The sequence below is a fragment of the Astatotilapia calliptera genome, chromosome 2, assembly GCF_900246225.1.
Source record: "Astatotilapia calliptera chromosome 2, fAstCal1.2, whole genome shotgun sequence".
NCBI classification, from domain to species: Eukaryota; Metazoa; Chordata; class Actinopteri; order Cichliformes; family Cichlidae; genus Astatotilapia; species Astatotilapia calliptera.
In genome coordinates, this window is record NC_039303.1 from 36,407,667 (window position 1) to 36,435,575 (window position 27,909).

Below are 27,909 nucleotides of genomic sequence, written 5' to 3' on the forward strand. Positions count from 1 at the left end.
AAGAAAAACAAGAGCAGAACACCTGCAAATTATACTGCATTAAAACTTTGGAGACATCTAAGAGATACTTTGGTGAGCATCAGCAGACACAAACACAACATTATCAGCGACGAGTTTCTTATTTATCATCCACATTTAGAGATATTAAAAATGCAAAACAACAAACTCACTCCTGCAACGAACACTCTCTGTTCTGCTGTCCACATTTTCACCAGAAAATGCTCGTCATAAATAAAGTGAATGTTTTCCAGGCAGAATTCAATTACCCCTGTCAGCCGGTAGTAATGAGTAACAGCCAGTGCATGCTCTCATTCAATTTTAGTGTCCGTACGGAATGATGTTCATCTGATGTCATCTGATGTCTTGATTTTTTTATTTTTTTGTACAATAATGTTCTTTTTGTGGCCTGCTTAGCGTAGCAAAACATCCAAATCAAACATTAATTTGACTCTGTGCCTCAGCAGATGAAAGCAGCCTCGGTTCGCTTTAATGGCTTCATGTGAGAACGTGTGTCTTTGGTGACATTCGAGCCCTCTTTACTCAAATAAATTGGTGGACTTGAAAGTGAGTAGTAATTTTGGCTAGAACATTTCAAAATGTCTTATGTGAGAAGACTTGACCACGTTTCTGAAATCACGAGTCCATATCATGCAGCTCATCTCTGTTTCATGTAATAAAGCAGAAATACATAGAACAGCTAAACCAGAGAGATCTAATTTCCTGCCTAATATATTTGTTTAGTTAACGGGGAACTCTTAGAATGAATTATTCAAATTCAATTATTACATATTAAACAGAAGCTGGACCTCATCGACAACTATCACAGTAACATTTTAACAACGGCTCAGAGAGACAAAGCCTTCTTCTTACAAGCAAGCATTAGTTTCACTCAATATTTCCCTTTCCACTAAACATTTATGACTATTTCTCCCATGAGATGTTGACACTGTTTGTTTGCCTCTATTGACTAATTTGTCATATCACACAGTCCTGTTTTCACATGGTAAGAGAGCTCCATGCTGCACCAACATGCCCTTTTCCAGTCAAAGAAGATGATTCAGGTAGCTTCAGTGAAGGAAAGCAGATGATATTTAAAAAGGTTTTGCTCAGCAGAACGCCTATAAGTCTAAAGTGACTGTTGAGATATTGGGTGTTGACCACGCTGAGATCAATGAATGGTGGGCTTGTAGCCCAGACACGAGAAAATGTCATTAACTCCACTGCTCTGTATGAAGGGAGACAGCCAGTGCAGAAATGTCTCCTGAGGATGGCGGACATCTGTGTCTTTTTGGGCTCCTGCTAGTTATCTCTGACCTCTATCTTCCTTAAATCTTCCCTTTCTAATTACCTGTTCCTTCTTCTCCTTCTCCCACCTAACCTCATATCCTTGCAGCCTGACTGATGGTTAGCTGATGATCATCTGGACAGGAAAGGTTAAGGTGACTCCCCTGCATAAGTCACGGCTCATTAAGTGAGCTCACAGTGTCCCAGTTCACATACTGGTGCATTTCTCCCTGGATGAATTTAATGAGTTGTGGAGGAGTAACAAGCCACCATGAAAAATATTTGGAGCTAACATGTTTTGAGAAGGAAAACAATGTTTGCCATCATTTTGATGATGATCAGAGACGAGGGAGTTACTGTAGGCGCCTTGGTGACATCAGCATCTGTTCTGGAAACTGGATTAGGCCAAATCCAAAAGGAGGGCAGGCCTTCCTCCGGAGAGTCTTCCCTCAGGATGAATATTGATGGAAGTGGGTCCCAAATGGAGTGAAAACAACTGTTAACCCCTCTGCACTGCTGAAATGTTGTTAACAATGCTTCTAGCCCCACTATCTCCCACAGCCAGAGAATCCACTGACACAAACACCACTCCTGCATCACCATCATTACAGCCACAAGAGGTGATCGCAAATCACATTTCTCTGTTCTGCAACATTAACATGCTGCATTGAGATGCTGCAAGTCTTCTGACAGAAGCAAAATCACTTTATGAGAGCGAGCGGACCAGCCGTGCATGTTGGCAGCTGTGTTCCACAGCAAGCTTGTTGTGATTCCTGGCACCAAATGTACCATCAGCCTTGCACTGGAATGAAACTCCACTGCCCCCAAGTTAACACAAAGCCAGGCAATGTCTTGTAGCCAGACACCTCGCTCCCCAGAGAGTATGGTGAGCTTAACACAGAAATGTGAAAACATTTCATCCATATTCTAAACATTTATCGGTTTGTCTGAGAAAGGACATGTAGACCTATAGATCCCTGCAGATATAAACGCAGCTCTGAATTCTAAGAGAGCCCTGCTTGAATGTTTGTATAAACCAAATTAAAGTTTTTCTTGCATTAGTCATATCAGTGAGCTTATGTCTTCTGATGAATTCATTTGTAATATATGTAGTTTTTTTAAACACAGTGCCAAAACAGTCTTGCTATCTTGAAGGTAGAGGAGGCATTTTGCCGATTTAGGAAAGTGCCAAAGCCTCGAACCTCCTATCAAGCTTTAATAGACTTTCAGTTATTTAATGCTAGTTAAAGTTTCATTCTTAACACACTGAAAGTATCTTTGCTGCAAGTGGGGAACCCTTAAGATGTTGTTGTAACTGCTAACTCTATGAGATACCTTACAGGGCAATTTCTTTATTGTTTGTAAGCTAAAATAACTTAGTAACCTAACTATTTCAAAGTGCATCTATTGCATCAAATTAAATTAAAATTATTATCAGTAGTTACAATTGTCAATCACAGGATTGGTGCACTTCCAAGGAAAAATATGAAACCACTAAAAAGTCCCGTTTAAGAAACGTGCAATAGCAACATTGTTTTTGTTTTCCTCCTAAAAAGAAAATTATCATACAAAGTATGAATTCCAAAATAATAATAATAATTGATTTTTATTAATACTTTAGTGTTTACAAGAAATGTCAAAATATTACATATTCAACTTGCTTTTATTTATTTCAGCCAAACATTGAATGAATGCATGATCACATTCCTTCCTATTGCAGATGGTCATGCAGTGGGAGTCAGTGTGCACAGAATTTGATTAGCTCTGTGTGCACTGTGGAGACTAAAGTGAATGATCTACTAACAAAATTTTCCTTCCGTTTTTCTTCATATAAAGCTGACAAAATTAGGTTTCACCGTCAGATGACTGTGGGTTGGAGTTGGGTTTTGATTAATTAAGAAAGAGACAGAAAACTTGACATCTATATTGTCTAAACTGATCTGAGACACATTTAAACTGCAAGATGTTTCCCAATAAAGAGAAGATGGGATTCCTGGTTTAAAAAAAGTGAAGACACAGAGAGGATACAGCAGAGAGAGCGAACCAGACGAGCAGCATGGAGGGAGAAAGGCCAAGTATCAGACAGAGCATTCATTACCACCTGACTGACCTGCATATTGCGCTGTGTGAGAGTAATGGGAAAGGACACACTCATCGGCCAAAGCCCAGCAAGTAAGGTGCTTTTCACTCCCCCCTCTCTTTAGCAATTCGTCAGTTTCTTACCCGGTTCAATTTCTATTTTCAGACAATGTACTGTGAGATCCCGGTGTTTTCAAAGACTCCATAATAGGGGACTGAACCATGGTAATGCCATGGCTAATGTAATGCATAATGGATCACCTGCTTCTGCAAAACAAAACTGCCCAGTTATTAAGTACTACTGTTCTTCTTTTTCTGTGTTAGGTACTTATGTTAGTGGCATACTTTGTCAAAATACCCAAAATATTCTGAGGTGGAATAACTATCAAGGCTTTGAAGGAAATGTTAAATGCCCAAATGCTCTTAGTGGTAATTCTAACATGCTTATGCACAAAACAAGTGGAATGGTGATCATGTGTAGCATCTTAGTGTTAGCAGTGGGTAAAAAGCACAAAACAAGGTGGGAGTCTTGCAGGTGTTTAGTTATAAACCTGTTTTATTTATTTTTTGGTGTTTTAGATAGCAAAGTGTGGACTGACCAGCAATGCAGGAAACAGCAGGGGAATAACAAGCAGAGGAGGATTATCTAGCTGGGGGGCAAATCATGGACCTGTCTGTTTAGGGCATTTCATTCCACGTGGTGCCCTAGCCTCTCAGTGACTAGATCACAGATGAATCTAACATGATAGACAAAATGACAGCAGAAGATGGAAACTCTAGGGATCATGCAAATTATAAGAATTCATCATTAGGGGAAAACAGATATTTGCATTGAATTTCATGGTAATTCGTCCAGTACCTGTCGAGGCATTCTACTAGGTGACAAAAATGTCAAAATTCTCAAAGTGCAAAAGGAAAATTCAAGATTACCATGGTCAACAGTGTTCAGTATCTCACAATGCATATGTTATTATGGTTAAAAATAAGGGGGACAGTGTCAAGAGATTGAAAATGCCCTGCATGGTTCAACAATATTTAAGAGATAAAAACACTACATTCAATGCGTGGATGCACACGCATGTTTACAATTTCTTTGTTTCTTAATCCATAATTTGCATTTAAGAATTACATAAAGTTAGAAGAACAAACATCATTGCTGGGCTTGAAACAATCTGCCAACAGTGGCCAGTGTTTATCAGTTTGTTATAAGTGAACAGAGGCTTTCACTTTTGTTTCTACAAGCAGACAATGCACTCAGAAAAAACACTTTCTATATATTCCCGGGTTGTTAAAATTGACTTTTCAGTTTTTCATCCCTTTCAAGTGAAGGAATGTGAAAATATCTGTAGCTGTATATTGGAAATGCTCTTTCCTTTGGACTGCCTTAGTTTCTCTGCATAACAAGAAGTTACAAAATCAGTTCCTTGGTTTTCTGTTATTGTCAGCAAATTGAAAAATTGTACTTAAGCTAGATAGATATTTACATAAGTACTCCACTGAAGTAAGTAAGTACTTTAAATAATTTAAATGTGACATTATGTTAAATTCACAATTTTTACAGTTCACAAATATCAGTACACATCTGTGCCACTGTGCTCCCCGTGTTCAAATCACAGACGTGAGTTTGAATGAGGTTAATCAAAAGCCTTGGCACTAAGTCTGCACAAAAGAACCAAAGTGAAGTTATATATAACTTTGGTTATCTCTCTCTCTAGTATGTTGGCATATATATATATACACACACACACTAAATATCAGTAGAAAATCTTTTACTCAGCTTGCACCGGTGCATCACGTTAGTAAATCTTGTCCCATAACTTTAAATGCTGAACTCAGGAGCTCAGAAAGACAACACAGTAAAAGTTCTTATATAGGTACTACCCACGGGCAGCAGCATCCACTTAGACCTCTTACCTGCGACTCTACTTGATCTGTAGTCTTTGTACATTCTACAGGTGTAGCGTCGTCAGGTGTGATCTCAGCTTCTCTGTTCTTGTAAGCGAATCTGTTTTGTAAAAGAAAACCAAGGGTAAGAAAGGTCTGGTCAGCAGCCATTTGTTCCGTTCACAAAACACCACCGAAGAGTTTTTTACACCACAACTCCGCAACCCGACTTATTCATTCTGTAGTCGTTCAAGGACACCAACCGGGAGGAGCTTTTAGGAGGGGTCTAAAATAAAAAGGGTTTTGTCTTGAATAGAAAGAGAAGACAAACAGAGGAGACTGTAATTCATCCGCTTCTCCAAAAGGCACGACCTCCCTGCTTTGTGGAGCAGAAGCTCATCCGAGCCATAGAGGGCCTCTGAGGCATGGGAGTGTCCCATTGACTGCACTATTAACACTCAAACTGAGAGGATCAGCATAGAGGAAATACAAAACGCTGCACAGAGAGTTCTGTAACGCATTTCATTCTACCAAGAGAGACCCCGAGGGTGCCGTGATGACCAGAGTAATTGGCTTTCTCCACTATGATAATCTGCATCAGTCATGCCATGCCAACACACTCTCAGGCCACTGAGAAGGTCACAGCGATCCCAAACCTCCCTCCACACTGCTGAGCATAGCATCTGAATTCTTATAGAAAGACATTTATACTGCATTCTTGGGATGTTACATTCAGGTCAAGGACTTTCAGTTACAAATTAAAGTTCACTTTCAAATGCATCACAGTACACAATACTCACAAGATAACACCAGTTCTGTGTAATTCTGCGATACACTTCAAGAGAAACACTTCATATGGAGTGTGTCTGTGTTTTATTACCATTATCTATTTTCCTCTACGGGTTTTTCACTCTTCGGTAAGCATTAGTTAAGTGCCATTAGCTAAAAGTCATGAAATATCGATTCTGGTTTAGAGTCCCTATGTGTTTTAATAAAAAGATATTGACATTTGGCACCAGTGTACTGATAATGGCACAGCAAAAGGAAGCAATACAGTACATTGCTTATCAATATTTTTTCCCCAACAACACTCTTTGTATCCCTGCCCTGAAGCACGCTTGGCTGTAGCGTCACTGGTATCATCATTTAAAAAATGAGCATGAAACTATAAGATTCAAAACTAGCACAGCTGGGACTGTCTTGCTTTTACAGCCAGAATCAAGTTTTCTTTCAAAAGATGGAAGTTTCTGGCAATTCCATGTTGGCTTCATTTGTCAGCTCTGGAGGCTGCTTCTTGCTTAATAGAGCTGTGCTACTGTGACAAGCCAAAATGTACTTACTTGTAACCCAATAGACTACAAATTACATGTAATAAAAAAATAACTTCAGACTTTCACATAGAGTGCACAACACGTAAAGAATAAGCTACCATCATATGAAACGTTGCAGCTTTGGTAGGATTTAATGCATCGTGTATGTTATTGTCTTCCATATGTCAGGCACAGATAAGATTGTTCTCGTTCACTAGTACAGTGGGATATTGGCACACATACAATGACATCTTTGCAAGCCACAATAAAAGTCTCTACAAACTGAATTAAATGTACAAACTGTGCCACACCAGCTAAGCTTGGTGTGTCAGCGTTAAGGTATACAACAATATCTGGAAATTATTCATGTTTAACAAATCCTCACCAAAGCAGTCACCCTGATTTGGTGAGATTTTGTTAAACAATGTAATAAACTTACAATTTAACTGAGGCGCCACATATCACCTTATTGGTTGCTCTGGTTTTTAGCTCATACACAGCAACAAAACTGTAAAGCTCCACTGCTACTATCAGCCTGCATTTGTTTTGAATACAGATAGCAGAACAGAAGTGTGATGAGTTCAAAGCTCTTTCCCAGTTGAATTTGTATTTTTCTGCGATAAAACAAAATTCACTCATCAGCATGAATAACTCTGTTGATCGCCTATTATCTCAAGATTCACTGGAGAAAACCTGGTAAATATGATAACGTTAGATAAATCCTGAGAGCACAGGATATAGTGAAGTTATGTTTATGAATGAGTGCACAATTGTTTCCTTTTCTTACAAGGTTTCAATATAGAAAATAATACAGAGTTAAAAAAATGCTGGGGGAATGAGGGAAAGAAAAACATAATAAAAGCATAATAATAAAATATGTTACGTGGGATCAGGAATAGTTAAAAAAAAAAAGACTATAAAATAAACAAAAAAGAAGTACAATAAAAAGACAAAAGCCCATCTTTTGCATCAACATAATTGACTTAAATCCCTGCTTTACACATAATGCTTTATTACGACAATATCCAAATAAAGATTCAAAATAACTAACAAAGTACAAACGCCTGGCTTGCAATGAAATGTTACTTAATAAATGAATGTAAATTCAGGCTGTTAACCAGCAAAACAGGAAATATCACTGTGGAAAAATAAAAAATCATGCAACCTAATTCTGGTTCCTTTCATTTCCAAATGCAACCAAAAAGTTTTGCACATTAGAAGAAACCAAGTACACTGTCAGCCAAACTAAGAGATCAGATTATAAAAGAAAGTCAGGCAAATGAAAAAAATTATTTCCAGCTACTGTAGCGTAGCTATTAATGCTTTCACCTTGTTTTCATCCAGGCCTTGAGAGCCTGTCTGAGTGTGCAATCTTGGAAAAATGTGTCCATGCAGACATCTACTGTAGCAGGAAAGAACCACAAAGGCATTTGTGATCTGTGTGTTGGCAGATTTTGTCTGCAAGATGCACACAAAGACTTTAGTCAAGTTTGAGGATGAGTTTGGTCAGAAGCTTTCTCTGCACTGCAGCTGATGTGATCACACTTAACATATTATTACACAGAAATGTAATTGTAAACACATCAGAGTGGCATTTGGACCTATAGGCGTGTAATATATACATACGATGAGAATCAGCAAAACCGCTGAAAATCTGAGCAAACCATTAACCACAATAACGGTAACCGCAAAGCAAAATCAAGGCCAAGGAGAAAATGCACAATGAGGATGGAAAATTGGGTTAGCTGCTTTGTCAGCATGAGAATAACATTACCCCAGACTTACGAAGAATAATGACAGCTATTTTAATTTGGCAAAATAAGGGATTTCCTAATGTGTGGAGTTCCAACAAAAAACTGTTTTTGAAGTCCTCTGTGGGGACCACAAACAAATGGCATTCATCATTCTTAAGGCACCCACTTTCCCCTATCATATTTGTTATTATCAGCATTCGTCATTTTCCACATACTTCATTCTATAGTACGCTGGCTTTAGATGCTATCTTGGGCAAATTTGTACGCTAATGATTATGAATGAAACACAGAAGCTAGGAGAAAGAAGTTTCACATTTGCAATATCTAACATTTTAAAAAAGATCCAGAAAGCTTGCAATATGCAAACCTTCGAATAAACAAAAACGGGAAAGAAAGTGTTCTAAACACGGTTTGATGCGAACGGCCTTGCTGAGACACTGGACATTTCTTTACAGCACAAAGGCAACATGAATTGTTTATGAAAAAGTGTAGGAAGCAGTGCAGCACAAGCTGGTGAGTGTTTTACAGCTTCAAAATGCTGTGAAATTTGCTGCCTCTGTGTTTATGCTGCGTATGAATGGATTTTCACATGGATTTTTACTCACAGTTAACCACAGGTAACTCCTTGACACATGTAAAGGCCACACACCTGTCTCTAGGAGGGATTAGAGAATCCCCTCAGTGAAAAACGAATAATCAGAGTCAACTGGCCCCCTATAGTGATGGAAAAGGAAGATACCCCATAATAGCCTCGATAGGTCTATTCATCTTTTTTCTGCACAACAGGGAAACAGCAGCCTGGAAATTCACAAACCAAATCGCCCTCTGAAACAATTCACAGCCTTCGATTAATCATACCAACTTCACAAGAACTGATTGGTACTTCGCAAGTAACTAAATCTTTTATTTCCTGTAGCTGTCCCTCAGCCTGTGTGCTTATCTCTGTAATAAAGTACCTCATCTGCCACAGAGGGGCAACAAAATAAAGGCTTGGATGATTTTACATTTGTCTGAAAATCATAGAAATATGTCCACAACACAGAATAACACAACCAAGCTACTAGATTTACTATGATGACATAAACACACACAGAAATAGGTTGAAAATGTGCAGCTATTCGCTTGTGTATAAGTTGTCTGGTGTAGTACTGATGTTTTGCACAGGAAATCAATTTTTCCTTTCTTTTGTCTTGGTATGCCTCATTGGGGGAAAACCCCCATCAATCATTCAATTATTGGACAGCTTTTCTTGCATTTCTCTCTTTTATGACAACCAGTGCTAGTTGTGTCTAGAAATAGCATTTTAACCTGCGATGCATTATCCACACCGTCACAATGTAAGGTAACGACATGCCCATTTGAGATAATGTGGGCAACCTGATGGTGCATATCAAATGGACTAAAATGCCATTAGAATAGGGTAGGCAACATATTTTGTTCCAAAGGGCCATACTGACTTACTACTACTAAAAGTAAGTGAACACTCACGTAATAGATAAATGAACAATTAATATTTTTTATAAAAATGTCCTAATGCTATGTCAACACTTCATTTAGCTTAGTCTTGCAACCTGATATGCCCCGGTCACTGAGGAAACACAATGCATTGGAATGAAGCAAAACAGCAATAATAAAATCAATGTAATTATTCATCTCGAGACATCTTCTGTCTGTGTACCTGTACGCATGTTCATTATATACTAGTAATTAAGACGGGCTATATTATGAATTATGGTCTTTTTTTTTTTTCTAAAAGCAAGAAAAATATGTCGCTAAGTTGTCTTAATTTAGTTGTGTAACTCGGAGGGACACAAGCAACAAGAAAAGTAAATTCAATAATTTATGTGTATGCTATGATGTAAATCTGAGGGTAAATTTTAATCACAGGCGTCTAAGTTATTTAATCTAACATGCTTAAAATATCAACGATAAAACCACAGCTAACTTATGATCATATGAGGAAGAACTTGGTGATGGTATGAAGGAAGAAGTCCTTTTAAACAGGAAAAGAACTTCAAAGGAACCAAGCTTAGGGAAGGGCAGCTATCTTTTCGATTGGTTGGTGGGCGAGGTGAAAGAGAAGGTAAAGTGGAACCCAGGGCCTTCTTCCTCTAAGGCAACAGTGTGCCACTGTGCTGCATCATCAAACAAATATAGTAAATAAAATCCAGTGTCTTCTAAGCCTGGAATCTTCAAGAGCAGCTGCTTTCTAGACCTCTGTGGTCTGGTAGGATTGCAAAAGTTCATTTAAGTAGGGCGGCTCTCAAAAAGTTTTTTCACTGGACCCTTACATTGACTGGACATTAGACAAAAGGTAATAATAATAATAATAATAATGGATTGCATTTATATAGCGCTTTTCTAGGCACCCAAAGCGCTTTACAATACCACTATTCATTCACTCTCACATTCACACACTGGTGGAAGCAGCTACTGTTGTAGCCACAGCTGCCCTGGGGAAGACTGACAGAAGCCAGGCTGCCATATCGCGCCATCGGCCCCTCTGGCCAACACCAGTAGGCAAGTAGGGTAAAGTGTCTTGCCCAGGGACACAACAACCAGGACAGAGAGCCCAGGGATCGAACCAGCAACCTTCCGGTTACAGATGCGATTCCCAACCCCCTGAGCCAAGTCTCCAAGCAGATGTAGCCTGTGGCAGGATAAATAAAGGTTGGTTCAAGGTCATCTGATACAGGTCTAATTACAAGACTGATTAAAAAGTAAAGTTTTAAGTCTTATCTTAAAAGTAGAGATGATGAACCCAAACTTGGAGGTGGTTCAACACCAGAGGAGTCTGATATCTAAAGTCTCTGCCTCACTCTGAACTAGCACAAGTAAGCCTGAAGAAGCCACAAAGCAGAGAACTACCAGGGAACTGGAGCACGTGTGGAAGGTAAAGTCCAAAGTGTTCGCAGTGGTAGGAGTTGTAACTCAGAAACTAGAAGAGTGTCCAGAATACACAGGAATTAAACACCAGTCAGTCCACACACAGGCTTGGTAGAAGAAAAGCTTTTCTAATTATACTATTAGGTAAGTAAATTCAGTCTGCAACAAATTTTCAGTGGTTTAAAGCAGCGGTCCCCAACCCCCGGGCCTCGGACCGGTACCGGTCCGTGAGTCGTTTGGTACCAGGCCGCGAGAGTTGAGGCTCAGCTGTGAAATGTCTGGTTTTCAGGGTTTTTATTGGTTTTCAGCGTTATTTTGTTATCGTTTTTATCGTTTACTCGGTTTTCGTGGTCTTTTCACGTGTGTTATGAATAAATCTTCTTTTTTCGGTACCGGTAATAGTTTTATTTTGTTGTATTTATCCGCGACACCTTAAAGGCCGGTCCGTGAAAATATTGTCGGGCATAAACCGGTCCGTGGCGCAAAAAAGGTTGGAGACCGCTGGTCTAAAGTGCCAGGTAATGTGTCCTTGGGCCGGACAAAACTACGTTTAAATGCAATTCGGTACCGTGCACCACAACCACCCACTATCACCTCAATAAAATAATAACACCAACAACTGAAAATGCTTCATAAACTCAAACCTATAGCAGAGCTGTTTGATGGTATTTGCATTGTCTTACACAGTAAGTAGTTAATGAAGCAGCCTGTGAGTTTATGCAAAGACATATGCGGTTTTCTAATAGTCAACAGTAGATTCTTACTCAGTATCATGGTTTACACAGCTGATTTACAGTAATGACGAGGAAAATCTCGGCAGCTATCAAATGTGACTGCTGGGTTTTGGGACAGAAAGCAATTCACTGCATAAAAGAACTGCCATGTGTAGTGATGTGGCTGTTCCAGTCATCCTTTCTACAGTCGCAGTGTGCGTACTCTAAAATCAATCTTATTCATATTTTTAACTACATAAAATGACAATAGCATTTTATACTAAAGAATACAGCCACAAGTGTTCCCACGCTGTTGCAAACAATCATGTAGTACGCAGTATTTGTTTGTTAATGAGCCCCTGCTGGCATGCTGAAGAGATGACAGTCTGTCAAATCTTCCTACACACAGGGAAACAACATGTTGAAGAGATGGCACCACCGCTGTGCAGCAATATGTGAGTAAAAACAGCTAAACATACATTTTAAAAATGGATACCCTGAAACATTATGGCACTCATCTGTGCCCTGTGGTTGCACTTCTTGAAGATATGACTGTACATTTCGTTTGTCATAAATGTTTAATGATAATGGAGAAGCACCAAGTATGCACTGCAGCCATCTTTATACACTTTCTAACATGTAATGGGATTTAAATAAAGAAAAAAGAAGTTTAAAAATGATTTAAAATACTTAAGAAGTGCAAGACAGCCAGAGGGAGGAGAAAGGGAGGAAAGAGCAAAATCAGGGTAACAAGACGACTGAGAGGACGTCCACTGTTCTCCACAATACAACGATCGAAGAGGAAAAACTGGCTAGAGGTGGGGTGGGCCTTTTGTCATTCAGACAGGGCTTAGGCTGAAATCTTTGAAAGGGAGCAGGAAAAAAATTGCACAATGTTAACAGACATAGCCAGAGGACGAACACAATGTGATTTTTCTGTTTCCCTGTAAGCGTTTCTTGTCTCTGCGTACTCCAGCATCTTGTTCTTTGCATCTCTGTTTGTTTATGGAATAGTTTACTTAACCACGGTTGGTTTATGAGCAGGCATGATGCAGAATGCAGCTCCAACAAGACTCAATAGATATTTTTCATGGATTAATTTGGCAATTGTTTTCTCCAATTGCAATAAAACATTTTAGTTAATTAATTCATTTTTTCATAACTTTTTATCACTATATTCAGTCATGAACGACTGAATTTTCAGCTCAGTCATATGTTAAATGCGCCCACAGTAGACAAATATATAAGTGTAGAAAGAGGAGTAAAGAAACTAATGACACTTTCTCATAATTTGTCAACAAAGCTCTGGTCTCTGTGCCACAAAACTCCGTTAACTGACAGCTGTGCCGGTTGTTATGGGAAACAACCTCACTGACTGAACCGTTTCACTAAAGGCAGTCTTGGGAGAGGCTTTCTCTCCATAATTTACGAGTGGGCTGGGAGCCAGCGAGCGTTATTTAACAACCACAGACACGTGCTGTCTTTGCATTCACGGCCAATGAGGAGGTTGGGGAAATCATTTTCTTCCAGGATATAATTTATTAGTGCCAAAAAAAGCACCAATTTATTTAAAAAGGGGAAAAATAATCAACTGGAGAGGTAGAGACAACTGTTTAGGTGGCTAAATTATTACTTTGTGGATTAGTTTCTCTTTTACAACCAACTCTGAATGATATCTCAAGTGTGTGCCATTAGTTTTATCATGGTAATTAAGGTATGACAAAAGGGAATTTTGTTAACAAAATTAAGTGTAAATGACTGAACACCAGACGTTGAAATAAAGACGAGCAATGCTGTGTTGTTTCTAAGGTCTTTGTAATTACCGTTAGTCTCCATTCTGTAGACGTGACGCTTTTATTGTTAAAAAAAGATCCTTACAACTATTTTTCAACTGGTGATTTATTCAACAGAGTTTGACTGCAGTTCACGCAATTGGTTACAAAAACACACAGTTTAAAAGGCACAGTCAGTCATTTTTTAATGTTATTGAATAGGGAAAAGAAGTTGCACTCATATAAATAAATATTTATTACTATAAATTTTCAACAAACTGATGCAGTTTCATAAAGTTAAATATAATACATTATGACTACATTTTAAGTCCAGCAGCAAAAAGAGAGCATACCAACAGAAAGGTTTAAGGTTTCTTAATAACTAGTCTATTGTATTGCGGTCAGAGATGAGCTGACTCTTGTTTCAGACCCCTTTACAAGTACAGGTTCCTCCAGAGTAAATAGACGTGGACCTCTCACTCAGCATAACGACTGCATGCTGAGGTGAACAGCAGACTGACAGCCTACACTCACTACAGATGAGTGCCAGCCACATTTTTGATGTGACACAGAAGTAAAAGCACAAAATACAACGAAATATTTAACTGACACAAACCCATTTTTTAAATTCTAGATTAAAAAAAAAACACTGGCAAGTCATAGCCGATAAAGTGCACAGTCCAAATGTAATGTCTGAACCAAAATGGGTTTGTTCAACAGCGCCATAGCTGGACTGGCCCGGTGGGCCGATGATTTTTTTTAAAACATTTATTTATTTGTATAACAGTATAAACAATGAGAGATGGTGGATTGGCCAGATGCTGGCAGATGTGTAAAAATAATTCAGTTGTTTGGTGGTGGCTATGGCGGAGCTGCCACAAGAGGCCAGGTGGATGAGGGAAAGGTGAGGCAGGAGCAGAGGCCCGAGGCGGCCGCCGGTCCAAGTGTCAGGTGAACTGAACTTCAGGTAAGAAGTTATGACCTGCAGTCTGTCTGGGTCAGATATAAAGGTGGAGTTTATTTTCGTTGTGCTGACTTTTTACCGTCAGTCGCAATAACTCGTACTGCGTGCTAGCTAGCATGACGTGGTTTCTATACAGCTGGGTGGTGCTATGTTACTGATAGTGAACTTTATTTTATTCATAAGGTTAGTTAGTAGCTGCCAACCGTCCCCTAAAAAACGGAATCGTCTCGTATTCAGAGAAAATATTACGCGTTTCGTATTGAGCTGAAAAGGAACACAGTTTGTCCCGGACTTCAGCTACAATGAAAAAGACACAAAGCTGGAGTTTTTCTCTGTCTTTACGCTGCAGCTGCCTCTTCTTCTCTCATTCAATCCTGAAACTGATCAAAGATCAGCTGATCGGCTCTCTTGTTTGTTTATCACTTTGCGCCAGAAAGAGGAAACCAGCGGATGTCGCGCTAAACAACAGCAGCACGTTTAAGCTTGATCAGCTGTTGTTAGAATTTATTTAATATTAATTTCTAGTATCAGCTGATGTTTGCTGGAGCCACAGCTGTAAAGCTGCTGGTCATGATGTCGGTTTGGATATGTGGTGAGAGGGAAACATGAAGATGAAACCAGGAGATGTCCTTACTGAACCATCAGAGCTGAACAGGTGATGGAGAAACAGGTTTACCTTTTAGGTGACATGAATGAGTTGAAGGGAAGTTATGATCTGTTTCTGAGAGACAAATAACACCAGGATCCTTTTCTAAGCAGCTGACAGCTGGTAACTGTGCAGGGGCGGGTCTAGCAAAGTGTTGACAGGGGGGCAGGTAAGGCATTAACAGGGAGAGGGGGGCACAAAGAAATACTTTTCTTTCTTATTCTCATTTAAAAAGTCTAATTATCTGAATCTTACAACCAAAGTTTTTATCTGATGTACAACGTATAGAAATCATACATATACCAACAAGACAGTGTACACCACTGTCCCAACAGCGTTTGTTTTCATTCAAAGGCTTTATGATTTTTCCTATAATACCTGGGGGGCCGGTCTCTAGTCACAATGCCCGGGCCGATTTTTTGTCCCAGTCCAGCCCTGAACAGCGCCCATGAACTTTAATAGGGAAAGGAGGGGGAAAGGGTAATCTAGAGGTGATTTTTCCACACTGTACCTTTAACTGAAAAACCTATGTAGCAGGATACTGGTGGAAAAGAGCAGAGGTTTTGATTCAACCAGCTCCAAGTAAATACCAGACAAAAAAGCAGACTTGCATTTAAAAGGCTAGATGGTGCTCAGCTCTCCTTGTCACAAGCACTTAAATCAAGAAAGAAAGGCAGAAGCTAAAGCATGTGTAACCAGGGGAAAGGATGAGACCGGCAAAAACAGCAACATCAGGGATGTATCCTTATGTCTTTAACTCATCATCTGAATGCCTCTGTTAAAGACCTCACAGGCATTATATAATAACCTCATATCATTTGGAAAAATGCTTGTGAATGGTCAACAGCATCTGCTGAGAATGAAATTGTCAACAGAAATCTCTTCCTACAACAGCAAATTGGTTATCTAAAAGACTTTAAAACTAGAAAACATTTGACAAACTCATCCAATAAACTGGAAATTCTTTGCGGCGGGAATGCCAATGACTTATTACCCTGAGGAGGATGCTGTTTGATATTACATTCTGTTAGCTCTCATATATTAATTGACATTAAAGTGTTATAAGAGGAAAGACCGACATAATAATCCACCTCCTGCATTACTTTTCATGCAGTGAAAGCTCGGTGTGCATTGTGTAACTTTAACAAATGCACTTTGACTGGGTTTATACCTGCTCCCTTTCTTCACAGAGGAAGTCTGAATTAAAATAAAGAATATATGAAAAACATTCATCTTTGTTGATGCAGTTTATACTGCAAGGATTCCACAATTAGCAAAGATCCAAATTTGGTTCCCACTTGTAGCATTAAAACAATACTATCAGTTATGAGAGGCATCCTCATTCAGCTAGTCCACTGTGTTCTCTAACCAGACCACAGCCTTTGGCTAAAAAGCTGGGTCTGTTCTGCTCCAAAATGCAGGCGCTTTTCCAACAGCTAATTACTTTGTCTCAACCCCAAAGCTGTCTCTGATAAGAGTTATGAGCTGCTTAGAACTAAAGGAAAACTGAGCAGCATACTGGCACATTAAGTGAAGAGATAGGATGAAGAGAGCTGCACGGCATGCCACTGGGACTATGGGTTACAATAATTAAGTATTTACATTTCGATTTATTTAAAATGAATCATTTACTTTTTTTAAAAATTACCCTTAAAATGAGAAACAGCACTTATGACATGCAAATGTAATCCACATCTTAAGAAGTAAAGACAGACAAGTCATTCCAGCCGTCGCTGCCAGTTAATCTATCAAACAAATCGCTCATGCTCAACTCTGACATTTTTTAACATAATCTATAAAAAGATGGCTGCATATGAACTCGAGCAGAATCTGTAGGCAAGGAAAAAGATCTCTAGTCTGCTTGAAGTCCAGATAATATTAACCAATAATGTATGAGCAAGCTCTGGCTTTGTGCATTGAAAACACTCTATGTTGGAAGCAAAAGAGGGATTACATTTTAGAAATAACCTGTGAACCATCAGTTAGAATCAGACTCCAGTATACAAAGCATATAAGAATAACTTTACATAGTATACTTATAATTACAGGCTATTCTGTGGTTTTGTGCCTTTTCTCCACATTAAAAGCCTCAACCAGGGTGGCCTTGTTTAACTCAGAGATTGTTTTTGTCATTAATTATATTTACTAGTACATTTTCATGCTACAGTATTATTTAGGCTGTTTGTGGTTATTGCAAAAATGTAAGTTTACACACTTAATCACAATGGTAATGTTTATAAGTAAAGTAAAAGTGGGTCATTTTAGCCCACTGTTGAGTGGCTGGTAGGCAACGATTGTGGATATTAATAAGATTTTACTGTTGTAAAACAGTTACAGGATGCTTTCATATAGTGGTTTAGGTCCATTAGCTCATTCCCAGGTGGTTACTATATCTGATAAGAACCTTTAGGGTGCCAAGTCTTTGGGGAGTTTGTGGTCAGGGAAACAAGCAACAGTCAGACAAGGAGTTTGTGTATTATATTAAGATTCAAGATTACCTACCATCAATGAGTAAGAACTTTCAATAGCAGTGATCTCGGCGCCAACTACAGTAATTCTGCTTTTGTCATCAGTCAGAGCCTTATAGGAGATTTTCCTCTGCATTCATTTAAACTTAATGCGTAAGCATAATATACTCTTATTTGATGATAACATATTTTGTTGACAATTATATTCAGGGCCAACATACTGCAACTTCCCACAGATTTATTTATATAACCTAGAAAGGTAAAAACACTGCTTCTCCTAACTTGCAGTGCAAATTCCAGCTTTTGATTCTGTTATTTCATTGCATATATGTTTGATAGTTTTATGTCCTTCTTTCTATACTGAAATCCACCAAGTGAACTCCAGTGCCATTAAACTGAGATCACCAAACAAAATGAGTGTTGATCCATGTAACCGTTCATGCAGTCTGGCACTCTGGACATATGAAGACTCAAAATTCAGACACATTGGTTCGCTCATTATTTTTTCCAAGTTCAAATCTGGTGTATTACCATGAAATGCAAGCTGACCTTGGATAATTCATTCAGGGATTTGGGTTGTTATAAATGTAGCCTCCAACAGCTAGCCTCAAGCAGAGATAAGAAACGGGCTGTGCAGGTCTGGTAAGCACATTTCTTTTTAACTCCACACCCAGAGTTTCTTTTTTTTTCTTTTTCTTATTTTCAGCCTGTAGACATAACCGACACTGCCTCAAGTGACATGACTTGAGGAAGCTTATCAGATTTTACGCAGCTCCCTATAGTGTTAAAGAAGACACTGTTACGTTTTTCACATGCACAGCAGAACTCCTGCTTACAGGCTTTTCTGATCTCTGATGGAATCAAATATTTTCCAACCTGCTTGAACGGGAAAATCAAGCTTGCAATCCTCTCTATCTTCTAAAGAGTCCAGGCAATAAAATGCAACATCGATGCAATCAAACCTGCAACGCTAAATGAAACAGATAAACACTAAGCTTACCTTCTGCTGCTCGATTATAGTCGGTGACTATGTGTGTCTCCACTGGTTCATCTCTTTTTTTGGACTGTTTTAATATGCAACGTCTGTTTCTACCACCTTTAAGGCTGAAGTCTTAAATTCACTTGTGAAAGAATACACAGCAAACACAATCGCTTAGCTCATCACCCACAGTTATGCTCTTGCCCTGATTGTTTTCTACCATGGTAGACTAAACAGAAAACACTCTATTGTCTCTCCTGATGCTCGTGTTCCTTATTCCCAGCATGATGCCAGATCAAGGCTGTCTTGGCTGTCATTGTGTAATTATAATAATAATAAAACATATGATGCCGCTACATGATTCAAGCTCATAATGAGGGCAACTAAATTTCCCTGCTACCTGTTTGCTCAAACACTGAGCATATTGACACTCAGAAGACTGCTCATCTCCTTCTGGCCCAATTGACTGATGGATTTCCAAACTCTGCATCAGCCAAAGCTATTAAGTGGTCTGCTGGAGCGAAATGACTTTACTGTTCCCAGAGTGCAACATTAGGATCAGCAATTCCTGCCTGCTATTGTCTAGGGCCAATGTGACAGGGTTAATTTCTTGCCAGACAAGCACAAACATTTATGCTGACACGTGCAATAAATAACAATAACGGCAAAAAACAAAAAACAAAAAAAAAAGAAACGAGCTTTATTTTCTATTTTTGCTTTTAGCAAAGATTTGGGGAGAGTATAGAGATCCATGCCAAAAGATTTCCACTGAACGAAAGCAAGCGAATAATTTCTCTCCCTTTTATTTTTTTTACAATAAGCCACTGACCGCAGAATAGGCATAATATAATTAAAACGTTAACAATAGCTGCTGGTAACAGATCACCCTTTTTCCAGAATGTCATATAAGGTTTGCATTACGAAAAAAGTTTGTGGCCAGTGGGAAAAAAAAAAAGGTTTGCAGGACACCTTAAACGTGTTTTTTATATAATATAATTATATTAACATGTCTACATCTTTTCACAAGAACTATAAGACTACAAAATGAAAACACAATTCTGTAATTAATGAAGGATGGCATGATCATTATCCCTCTACTCCAACTTTAAGTTTTGCTGCCACCATATTAAAAAAAAGAGAGCATATATTTGTCTGAAGGACATTTGGTATTTTCTTTTTTATTGTTGCTTGATGTAGAATTTTACTGCTCAACAGTTCATTGCCTTACTTTAAAAATCAAAAGCCAAAAAGAGCACGTGACTAGTCTGGACTAGACAGGTGAAGACCAAGAAACTCACTCACAGAGATATGTAGGGGGAAAATAAAATCTTTATTACTTTCTAAATTTCTAAAACCTGTGTCTATTAGTTTTGGATATTTCTACAGAAACGGTGCATTCACAGAAATGCAAGTTATCATGTACATTAATGCACCATTATACACCATAATAGATTCTGGCTTTGAGTCCAACTTCTCTTTTTATCTGCATCAAATATGAAATTACTAAAGACAGGTTTCCAGTTTAACTCAATCCATTGTGAAAAATGTGGGCTCAAAGAAAGTCAGTCACTTTATATTCATAATGCATATGGTTCTCTCTTTGTATAGTAGTGCTTTAACTTACATTTGTGGATACAGCAACACACTGTGTTCACTGACAACGGCTTTCAAAAGCATTCCTGAGCCCGTGCAGTGATTTTCACTACAGAACGGTGTCTGTTTTAAATATAGTGCCGCCTGAGGGTTTGAAGATCACGGCCATTCAATATTGGTTTTCTGCCTTGTCTTCTTGTGTAACGTGATTTCTCCAGATTTTCTGAATTTTTGAAGAAATGTGCTATAGATGATGAAATCCCTAAATTCAAAGCAATTTTACATTGAAAATGTTCATCTTAAATTGCAGTCGTTAACAGACAGGCGAGGCTTGCGAATCCCTTTCCATCTTTCCTTCTGAAAGAATCGAGCACGCTAGGATGCTCATCCTATGTCCAATCATGTTACCGTCCTTCGGCCAATTTACTTTATGCAACACAATATTTTCAGTCTTTTCTAACCCTATTATCATTTTACGCCTGTATGTCACCACAATAGATTTAAAATGAAAGATTCAAGACGAAAATGAATTTGATTCAGTGACGTCAACAAAAATAATAAATAAAGCTTTGTGGAATTATATCCATTTTTGTACACAGATGCATATTTTCAGGGGCTTATATGTAATTGGAGACTGAGTCAGAAGCTGTTCCACTGAAAGGTGTGCACTATTTATTCATTGTTTGTTTGTTTTGTTTTTTCAACAGCTTAGAGAGTTTTTTCCCCTTACCCAAGGAGAAGCATTTGCATTTGGAAGCAGTTTCTGTGTCGAGCAGGCCATATTTAGGCTGCATTAACAAATCAAATTCCCAAAATAATAAGCTTGCAAATCAAGAGTATGGTAGATTGTGACCAAAAAACCCATGAAATGGCTCAAACATACATGAAAGGCATTGGTGGTAACTGCAGGAAGCTTTCAATGATAAAGGGAAACCTTCACAGCATGCAGCAAAGTGGAGAACAGCTTTCAAATCTTCAATAAAGGAAGACGAGATAAAAACGCAAAACATTCACCACAAAGTGCAAACATTCATCAGATACAACAACAGAAAGACCAAATTAAACCTTGCCTAATAAACAAATAAACAAAAACACAACACAACAACAATACTGAACATTCTTTGACAGCTTTAAAACATGGCGCAGGTATTGTGGCGCATTGGGTTGTTTCCTGGTTTCCACAGGGTCACTCATTCAGACTTTCAACTTAATTTCTGGTCCCCAGTCCAGCATTTAGACAATAGAAATTGAAATCTGTAAATAAGACGATGCAGAATACACTGCATACTGTTAGACATGACCCAGTGATATCGCCACCAAAATAGTATCACCTGTAGGTGACGTGCTTCCATACTTCCATTCATTTTGTAATACAGAGAGTTTAATCACTGTATTCATCGTCTTCACTACGCGGTAGTAGAGAGCCAAAGAGAACAGTGTCTTTGGCTCTGTTAGATGTGGGTTGCTGAACAAAAGTAAACTGAAGAGTTAATGATTTCTTATTGTAAAAAACAAAGCAACATTCAAACGTTTAAAACTAAATCAGGTGACTATTACGAAGAAAGATTCTTCATTATATGTCAGTAGTGTCACAGTAATTGTATACTTCACATCTAGTTATTATGTGGACCTTTTTGGCCTAGTCGCCTGGGAGAGCAAGTCACTTCCAACACAGCAGTGTCAGTTCTGCATAAAGTCTTGGTGAAGTCTAACTTAGCAATATCCACAATGTTAATTTAGCTAAAACTGACAATGAGAAACTTTAGTTTTGTGTAATGAAAACCTTGAGCTTTAATACTGAATACTAATTCAGAGGCTGAAAGTATAACATCTAAGTGGAGCAAACTGTCAAGGGTTATTAGTCATACATCTTGTTTTCTTTTCTCTATTGTAGTGAGTGGGGTCTAGCTGCAGCGCTTCTTTGTCTGGAGGCCTTATCTGGCTGTGAAGCACCAAGCTCTGTGCTGCTGCCTCTATTGGCATGGCAGTGGAGGCGAGGCCTGCCATCCCAGATAAACCTCCCTCTGTTCTCCCAGCAGCCCAGCAGGCTTCGTGTTTGCTGCAGGTGTCAGAGAAAATGTTCCCATAGCTATTAGACTTTAGCGCTGCTGGTGACATGTTGGCACTTCTGATGGGACCGAAAATGGGTGAAAGTGTTGACAGAGGAGATGGAAACGGGCCACACACAGAGGCAAAAGTTAGACTGGGATGGCTACCTATTAGAATTGAGTTAAAATGGGAAATAAGTGATAATTAGTATTAGAATTGCATTTCACCTCATAAAAGCATGTCTCACATAATAAGAAAAGTCCACAAAAGTTTACAAAACTCCAAATATGATTCAAACTGGAGAAATTCATCTAATGATTTCTGTATACCATAAAGGAAAAAGAAACTGAGGCAGACAGGTTGTACTAACCACACAGTAACGACGGTTGTTGTTGCTGCTGCTGCTCCAAAACTGTCACCAAGGGAAAACCTTGTTATGCTCAATATTCAGGTGCCATACTGTTTCCAGATGGCAAGCACTGGGTGCAAGGAAATATAATTGAATCCTCTCAAACTGTTTCTTTGAACAATTTCCCAAACACTAGATACAGGTACAGTAGCCTCACAAACTTTCTTTTCAGTTTATCTGACATGAATGAGGAGCAGTTTGCACTGTGAAAAAAGGGAATAAGAGAAAACCTGGTCTTAGGACACGAGAGCAGACCTACACATTTCGCTTTTACAGCTGTACCTCAATGAAATAGCTCATTTTCTTTTTACTATAAACTAAAAAGCTAGGTGAACACAAATGATGTTCTCCTTCAGCCATGTCGTTATGCCTATTTAATAAACAAAATATAAGGTGTCTCTTAAGTAGAGAAAACTTCACAAATATCTGTGAAGCCACCGCTGCATCCCTATACAACAACTAGCCCATCTGTGGGGAATATGGTCTGTGTTAATGTGGGGACAAACAACTGCCACGCAACCTTGCTAGGTAGAGAGCAAGTCTCTGAACTGGCAGATTAGACCACCTGGTCCTGCCAGACTGTCAGCCTATTTATACTCGGGAAAATAATTTACACCAGGACTGCCCAGAAGCATAGAGACGGAGACCAACGGGAGGCAGCTCTGTGACAATTCCAGCGTAAAAAAAGGAAGAAGGAAAAAAAGAGTCACTGTGTCCTGCTGCTGCAGTCTCATTCCTTATAAAGCTTTCCCTGGAGTGAGCAACAGAAAATTTTCCAGCTAAGAGCGAATACTTCTTCAGCCAAGAGAGACACCTCTCAGCATGTGAGAATTAAACAAAGGAACTGCTGTGTTAACATGACCCGAGTGTCCTGTCACCAGTGGAATCAGTGATGTGACTCTATTTTAAGGTTGCAATGATTTATAAGTGGATTTGATTAAAGATGTCACTTGAGAGACCCACAATATTACATGATGCAAGTTTGACATAAAACAAACAAACATCCTTTTGGTGACAGTAATGTGGCCTCCATACAGTAGAAGCTGTACAGAACTGCAATGAAGCCTCTGAACTAATGTCAGAGTTTCAAGCTGTAAAAACTGGTGTCAGTTATCAAAAAAATAGACAAATACATGAATACATATAACACAAGAAGGAAAAAAACTACAAAGGACAAGCAACAGCCTCTGGTCTAAAGTGTGGGCATGAATAAACTTTATGCAAGATCTGCTCTCCAAACTCTGGCAAATTCTGAAAGTAGTAAGGTTTTGCAGTAAACCACACTGCAATTAAATCAGGCAACGAGTCGTTTGAAAGCAAAACTTCCAAAGAGCTCTATTTTTTGCTCCTCCCGCGACTGACATTTTCCCATTAGTGGCACGGACACATAATTTGGTGGCACCAATATTTCATTTCAGAGAGCATTTCACGCAGTAATGAACATGTCACAAAGTGAAATTAATGTGTCACTGTGTTTAACAGATCCAATAAAAGTAAAGAATTTGAATCACTCAGAAATTACATATCAGACCCGTTATCACAGTTCATACAAGACCAGTGACAATTTATTCTACTGGTACTCTACTTAAATGTTCAATGTCATGAACTTAGCAGTCTCACTTGAAGCCACAACACACATTTGATTCTCAGCCACATTATCCTCCTAAGACTGACAGGCACGAGTGTGACATTGTGATTAGAGAAGAAAAGTCCTATTAGTAGAGCATCAGTGGAAGTAAACAAGCAGGAAATGGTGAACGTCTTCAGTTGTGCTGTCAGTCGACAAAAAAGCCCCTTGGTTAAAAAAGAAAGAAAGAAAGGAACTCAAATGTCTCTAAAGTTGTAAATCCCAAATCTGGATGGTGTATGCAACATTTTCAAAACAAATTTTCTTCTCAAATATGCAAGAAGCACCAAGTATGTTTGTTGGGGTGGCTCTAGGTCGGGAGGTAGAGTATGTCATCTAGAAACTGAACCTATGAAGTGCTCAGGTAGAAGAGCACTATATAAGAATCAGTCCATATACTCTATCTAATATTGCAGGGGTCTAAATACAGTTAGAAATTGTGTTGCAAATTCTCTCCATTTATATCCAGAAAAATAAATACTATGAAAACAGAAATATATAGATTGTTTTTGTTTAGGCTTGTTTACATCTTCTTTGTGACAAGAAGATTATCAAGCAAGGCTGTACAGTAAGAAAAGGAAGACGCACTAACCAGCATGGCTCTGCAGTGTTTTGATGTGGAAAAAGAACATTTTCCAACCCCAGCCCAACAGCTGCTCACAAAGCCGGCGATTTGCAGTGACCTGGCAACCAGAGACCATACAAAGTCAATGACGTTATGTGACTTCAACTGATGATGAACACTGGTTGTGCACTGAGTGGATCCCAAGACAAAGAAAGCACCCCACTGAAGGGACTACAGATGTGATCCCATATATAACAGGGTAGAAATAGTGCATTCTAGCTAAATTTGAAATTCGGAATTTCTGAGTTTCTGAGAATATGTTGGAGTGGTGTTTTTAAGTGGGAAAAAATAAAAAATAAAAACAAACATTGTGTTGTATTGCTTGTGCCATTTTTCCTTACTTTTCCGTCTTTACTATTGGAACACACTCAACTTGGGAGTTGCATCCCTCTCAGCTTCCGAGGCAAATGGACCGCGGCACAAACACTTGAGAGAGTTACCTAGACAACCGGAGCCTGGAAGGTTGCTAGTGACCAGCCGTGAGTTTAAAAGCGATGTGTTACGAGCGACTCACTCCTTGTGTGGACGCAGCTTTACCAAAGGCCTTGGTCAAATGCACTTTGGAGAAATAATTTTAGAAAGAACAGATTCCACTCAATGTACACAGAAATAACTCCTGAGCCACTGTACTGCTTGTTCAACATGGAGATTTATTCAGACTTGCAGGAGTGACAACACTGTCATGTCACTATGTCATTCCCCATAAAAAATGGCTGGATATGACAAGGTACTGAGATTTGAAACACAAAATGTGGCAAAGAAAAAACAACTATGCTGTACAATCACTGCCGACGATGTGCATTATATACTCTACCACGCATGGTTCAAAATGGGCATACTGGGCCAAACTACTAAGTAACTGATGTTTGTCTAATGTGTAAACTTACTCACAAACATTCAGAGAAATATGTCAGAAGTTTATTGTGACTGAGAGTCAGCCAGTCCTAGTATTCCTTCTTCAATTGCTCTCAAGAAAGCAGCTCCAAAACCTTTTGATGACACAGAAAATACGAAAATCACAGATACTGTATGTGCATTAATGTGTTGGTGCGGCAGAGAGTGCTGAAGTGTGTGTGTGTAGGTGCTTCAACAGCCGTTTCAGCCTACTAGAAATTCAACCCCCAGCCTTCTTTGTGAAAATATAAAAGGCTGGAGGCAGAGATGAGTTCAAGATATTGTAATTAGCTACCACCATCACAAAACTGCTGCTGTAGAAAATGTGAGAGAAAAAGACATTAGTGAGTTTCATGATGTGGTCACTGAAACAAAATGGTAATTGTACCATTTTTTAGACTGTATTACTTTGCCCACTTCTGTTTCATAGTTTGTGGTTACAGTATAACAAAAATTGAGGCTGGCACAAGGCAGATAGCAGGTCCTAATGGTGATGAAAACAGATCAACATAGAGGAGTTGCAATCAGTGTGCAAGACACAATACATTGATCTTACATGGAGGAAAAACTGCATACAAACACAAAAGTTTCATCAAGTAGATTCACATTTACCAATTCTGAGAGGCTGTGGATTTCATTACCACGAACAAATGTTATTCTATAAAAATTACTCCGTTAATATTGATGTGAAATTTTGATTATTCTAGCAATAATACCTGTTCTTTTCTCTGTGGGTACAGAGGTGAAAGAAAGCTTAATTCTGCGCCTGGTGGAGCAAAGTTGGTGTGTGTGTGTGTGTGTGTGTGTGTGTGTGTGTGTGTGTGTGTGTGTGTGTGTGTGTGTGTGTGTGTGTGTTGTTTGTATCAGAAGAGTTGATGAGACAGACAGAGGGAGATGGAATGAACCAAAGGTGAGAGCTAATATTAGCCTGCTGCTATGAATGGCAAGTTGTTTGGACAAGAAGATAACAACATAACTGCACGCCTGAAAAACACAGCATTTTATTTCTTGATCACCAAGGACAGATTTCTCTCACTAGTGAATTAGAAAAACTAAATACCTAAAAAAAACCTCATCTTAATAGACAAGGTAAATCACTGGTGATCACACAAATAGTGTGTGTCTGTATTTAAGATTAATATTGTACTTATTTCAAATGTCCCAGATATGTGTGGTACTGGAACCAGCGTTAACACTGCTAGCACCACCAGCATTCCTTTCTTGGTGGCTGGTTGTGCAAAATGCAGATATGTACTTCTCTGGTTTAAATGCCAGTTTACTCTGACAGCCTAGATCTATCCATCCATTCGCTTCCGCTTATCCTTTTCAGGGTCATGGGGGGCTGGAGCCTAGCCTAGCGGTCTTAGGGCGAGAGGGACAGGTTGCCAGTCTGTCGCAGGGCTAACACATAGACAAAGACAACATTCACGCTCACATTCACACCTGGAGTTTCCAATTAACCTATCCCCACTAAGTACATGTCTTTGGACTGTGGGAGAAAGCCGGAGTACCAGGGGAGAACATGCAAACTCCAAACAGAGAGACCCTTGCCTGATGGTGGAATTGAACTTCTTCCTGTGAGGCAACTAGGGATGGGTACCGGTGTCCGGTGCCATGATGGCACCGGTTCTGACATAAACGGTAGTAACCAGACCGAAAAGCAGCGCACATTTCGGTGCTTTATTTCGGTGCTTTTTTTTCCTGAGATGTCACACACTTCAGATTCTAGCCAATCATTTTACGTTTCCAAGGATAGTAGGCGGGTCCAGGTACGTACGTTCTGTTAGAGCAGAGCTACAGATTAAAAATGTCCAAGGCGAAGCGGTCAAAAGTCTGGCTGTACTTCACAGCAAAAGATGCAAACTCAGCAGCAACAAGTGCTTTAAGCTGATACTGTGATACTGTCAAAGGAGGTAACACCTCAAATCTGATGAAACACCTGGCGACGCATAGCGTTTTTTTTAAAGCCGAGA

The 27,909-nt window shown here is 39.1% G+C and overlaps 1 protein-coding gene across 4 annotated transcripts in view; it reads right to left on the bottom strand.

Annotated features, from left to right (window-relative positions):
• Nucleotides 1-27,909, bottom strand: part of enox2 (ecto-NOX disulfide-thiol exchanger 2) — a 185,929-nt gene that overhangs the window by 133,918 nt on the left and 24,102 nt on the right. Inside the window, exons 1-2 of one of the 4 annotated variants that reach the window (XM_026146448.1) lie at nucleotides 25,010-25,098; nucleotides 5,278-5,368 (exon numbers count right to left, since the gene is read on the bottom strand). The exons of 2 other annotated variants lie outside the window; for them this stretch is intronic. In XM_026146448.1, the coding sequence (XP_026002233.1) occupies nucleotides 5,278-5,311 (34 nt within the window). In that variant the 5' untranslated portion in view covers nucleotides 5,312-5,368; nucleotides 25,010-25,098. Of the gene's footprint in view, nucleotides 1-5,277; nucleotides 5,369-25,009; nucleotides 25,099-27,909 lie in introns of those variants that run through there. One more of the 4 variants, XM_026146438.1, reaches the window with a different exon arrangement.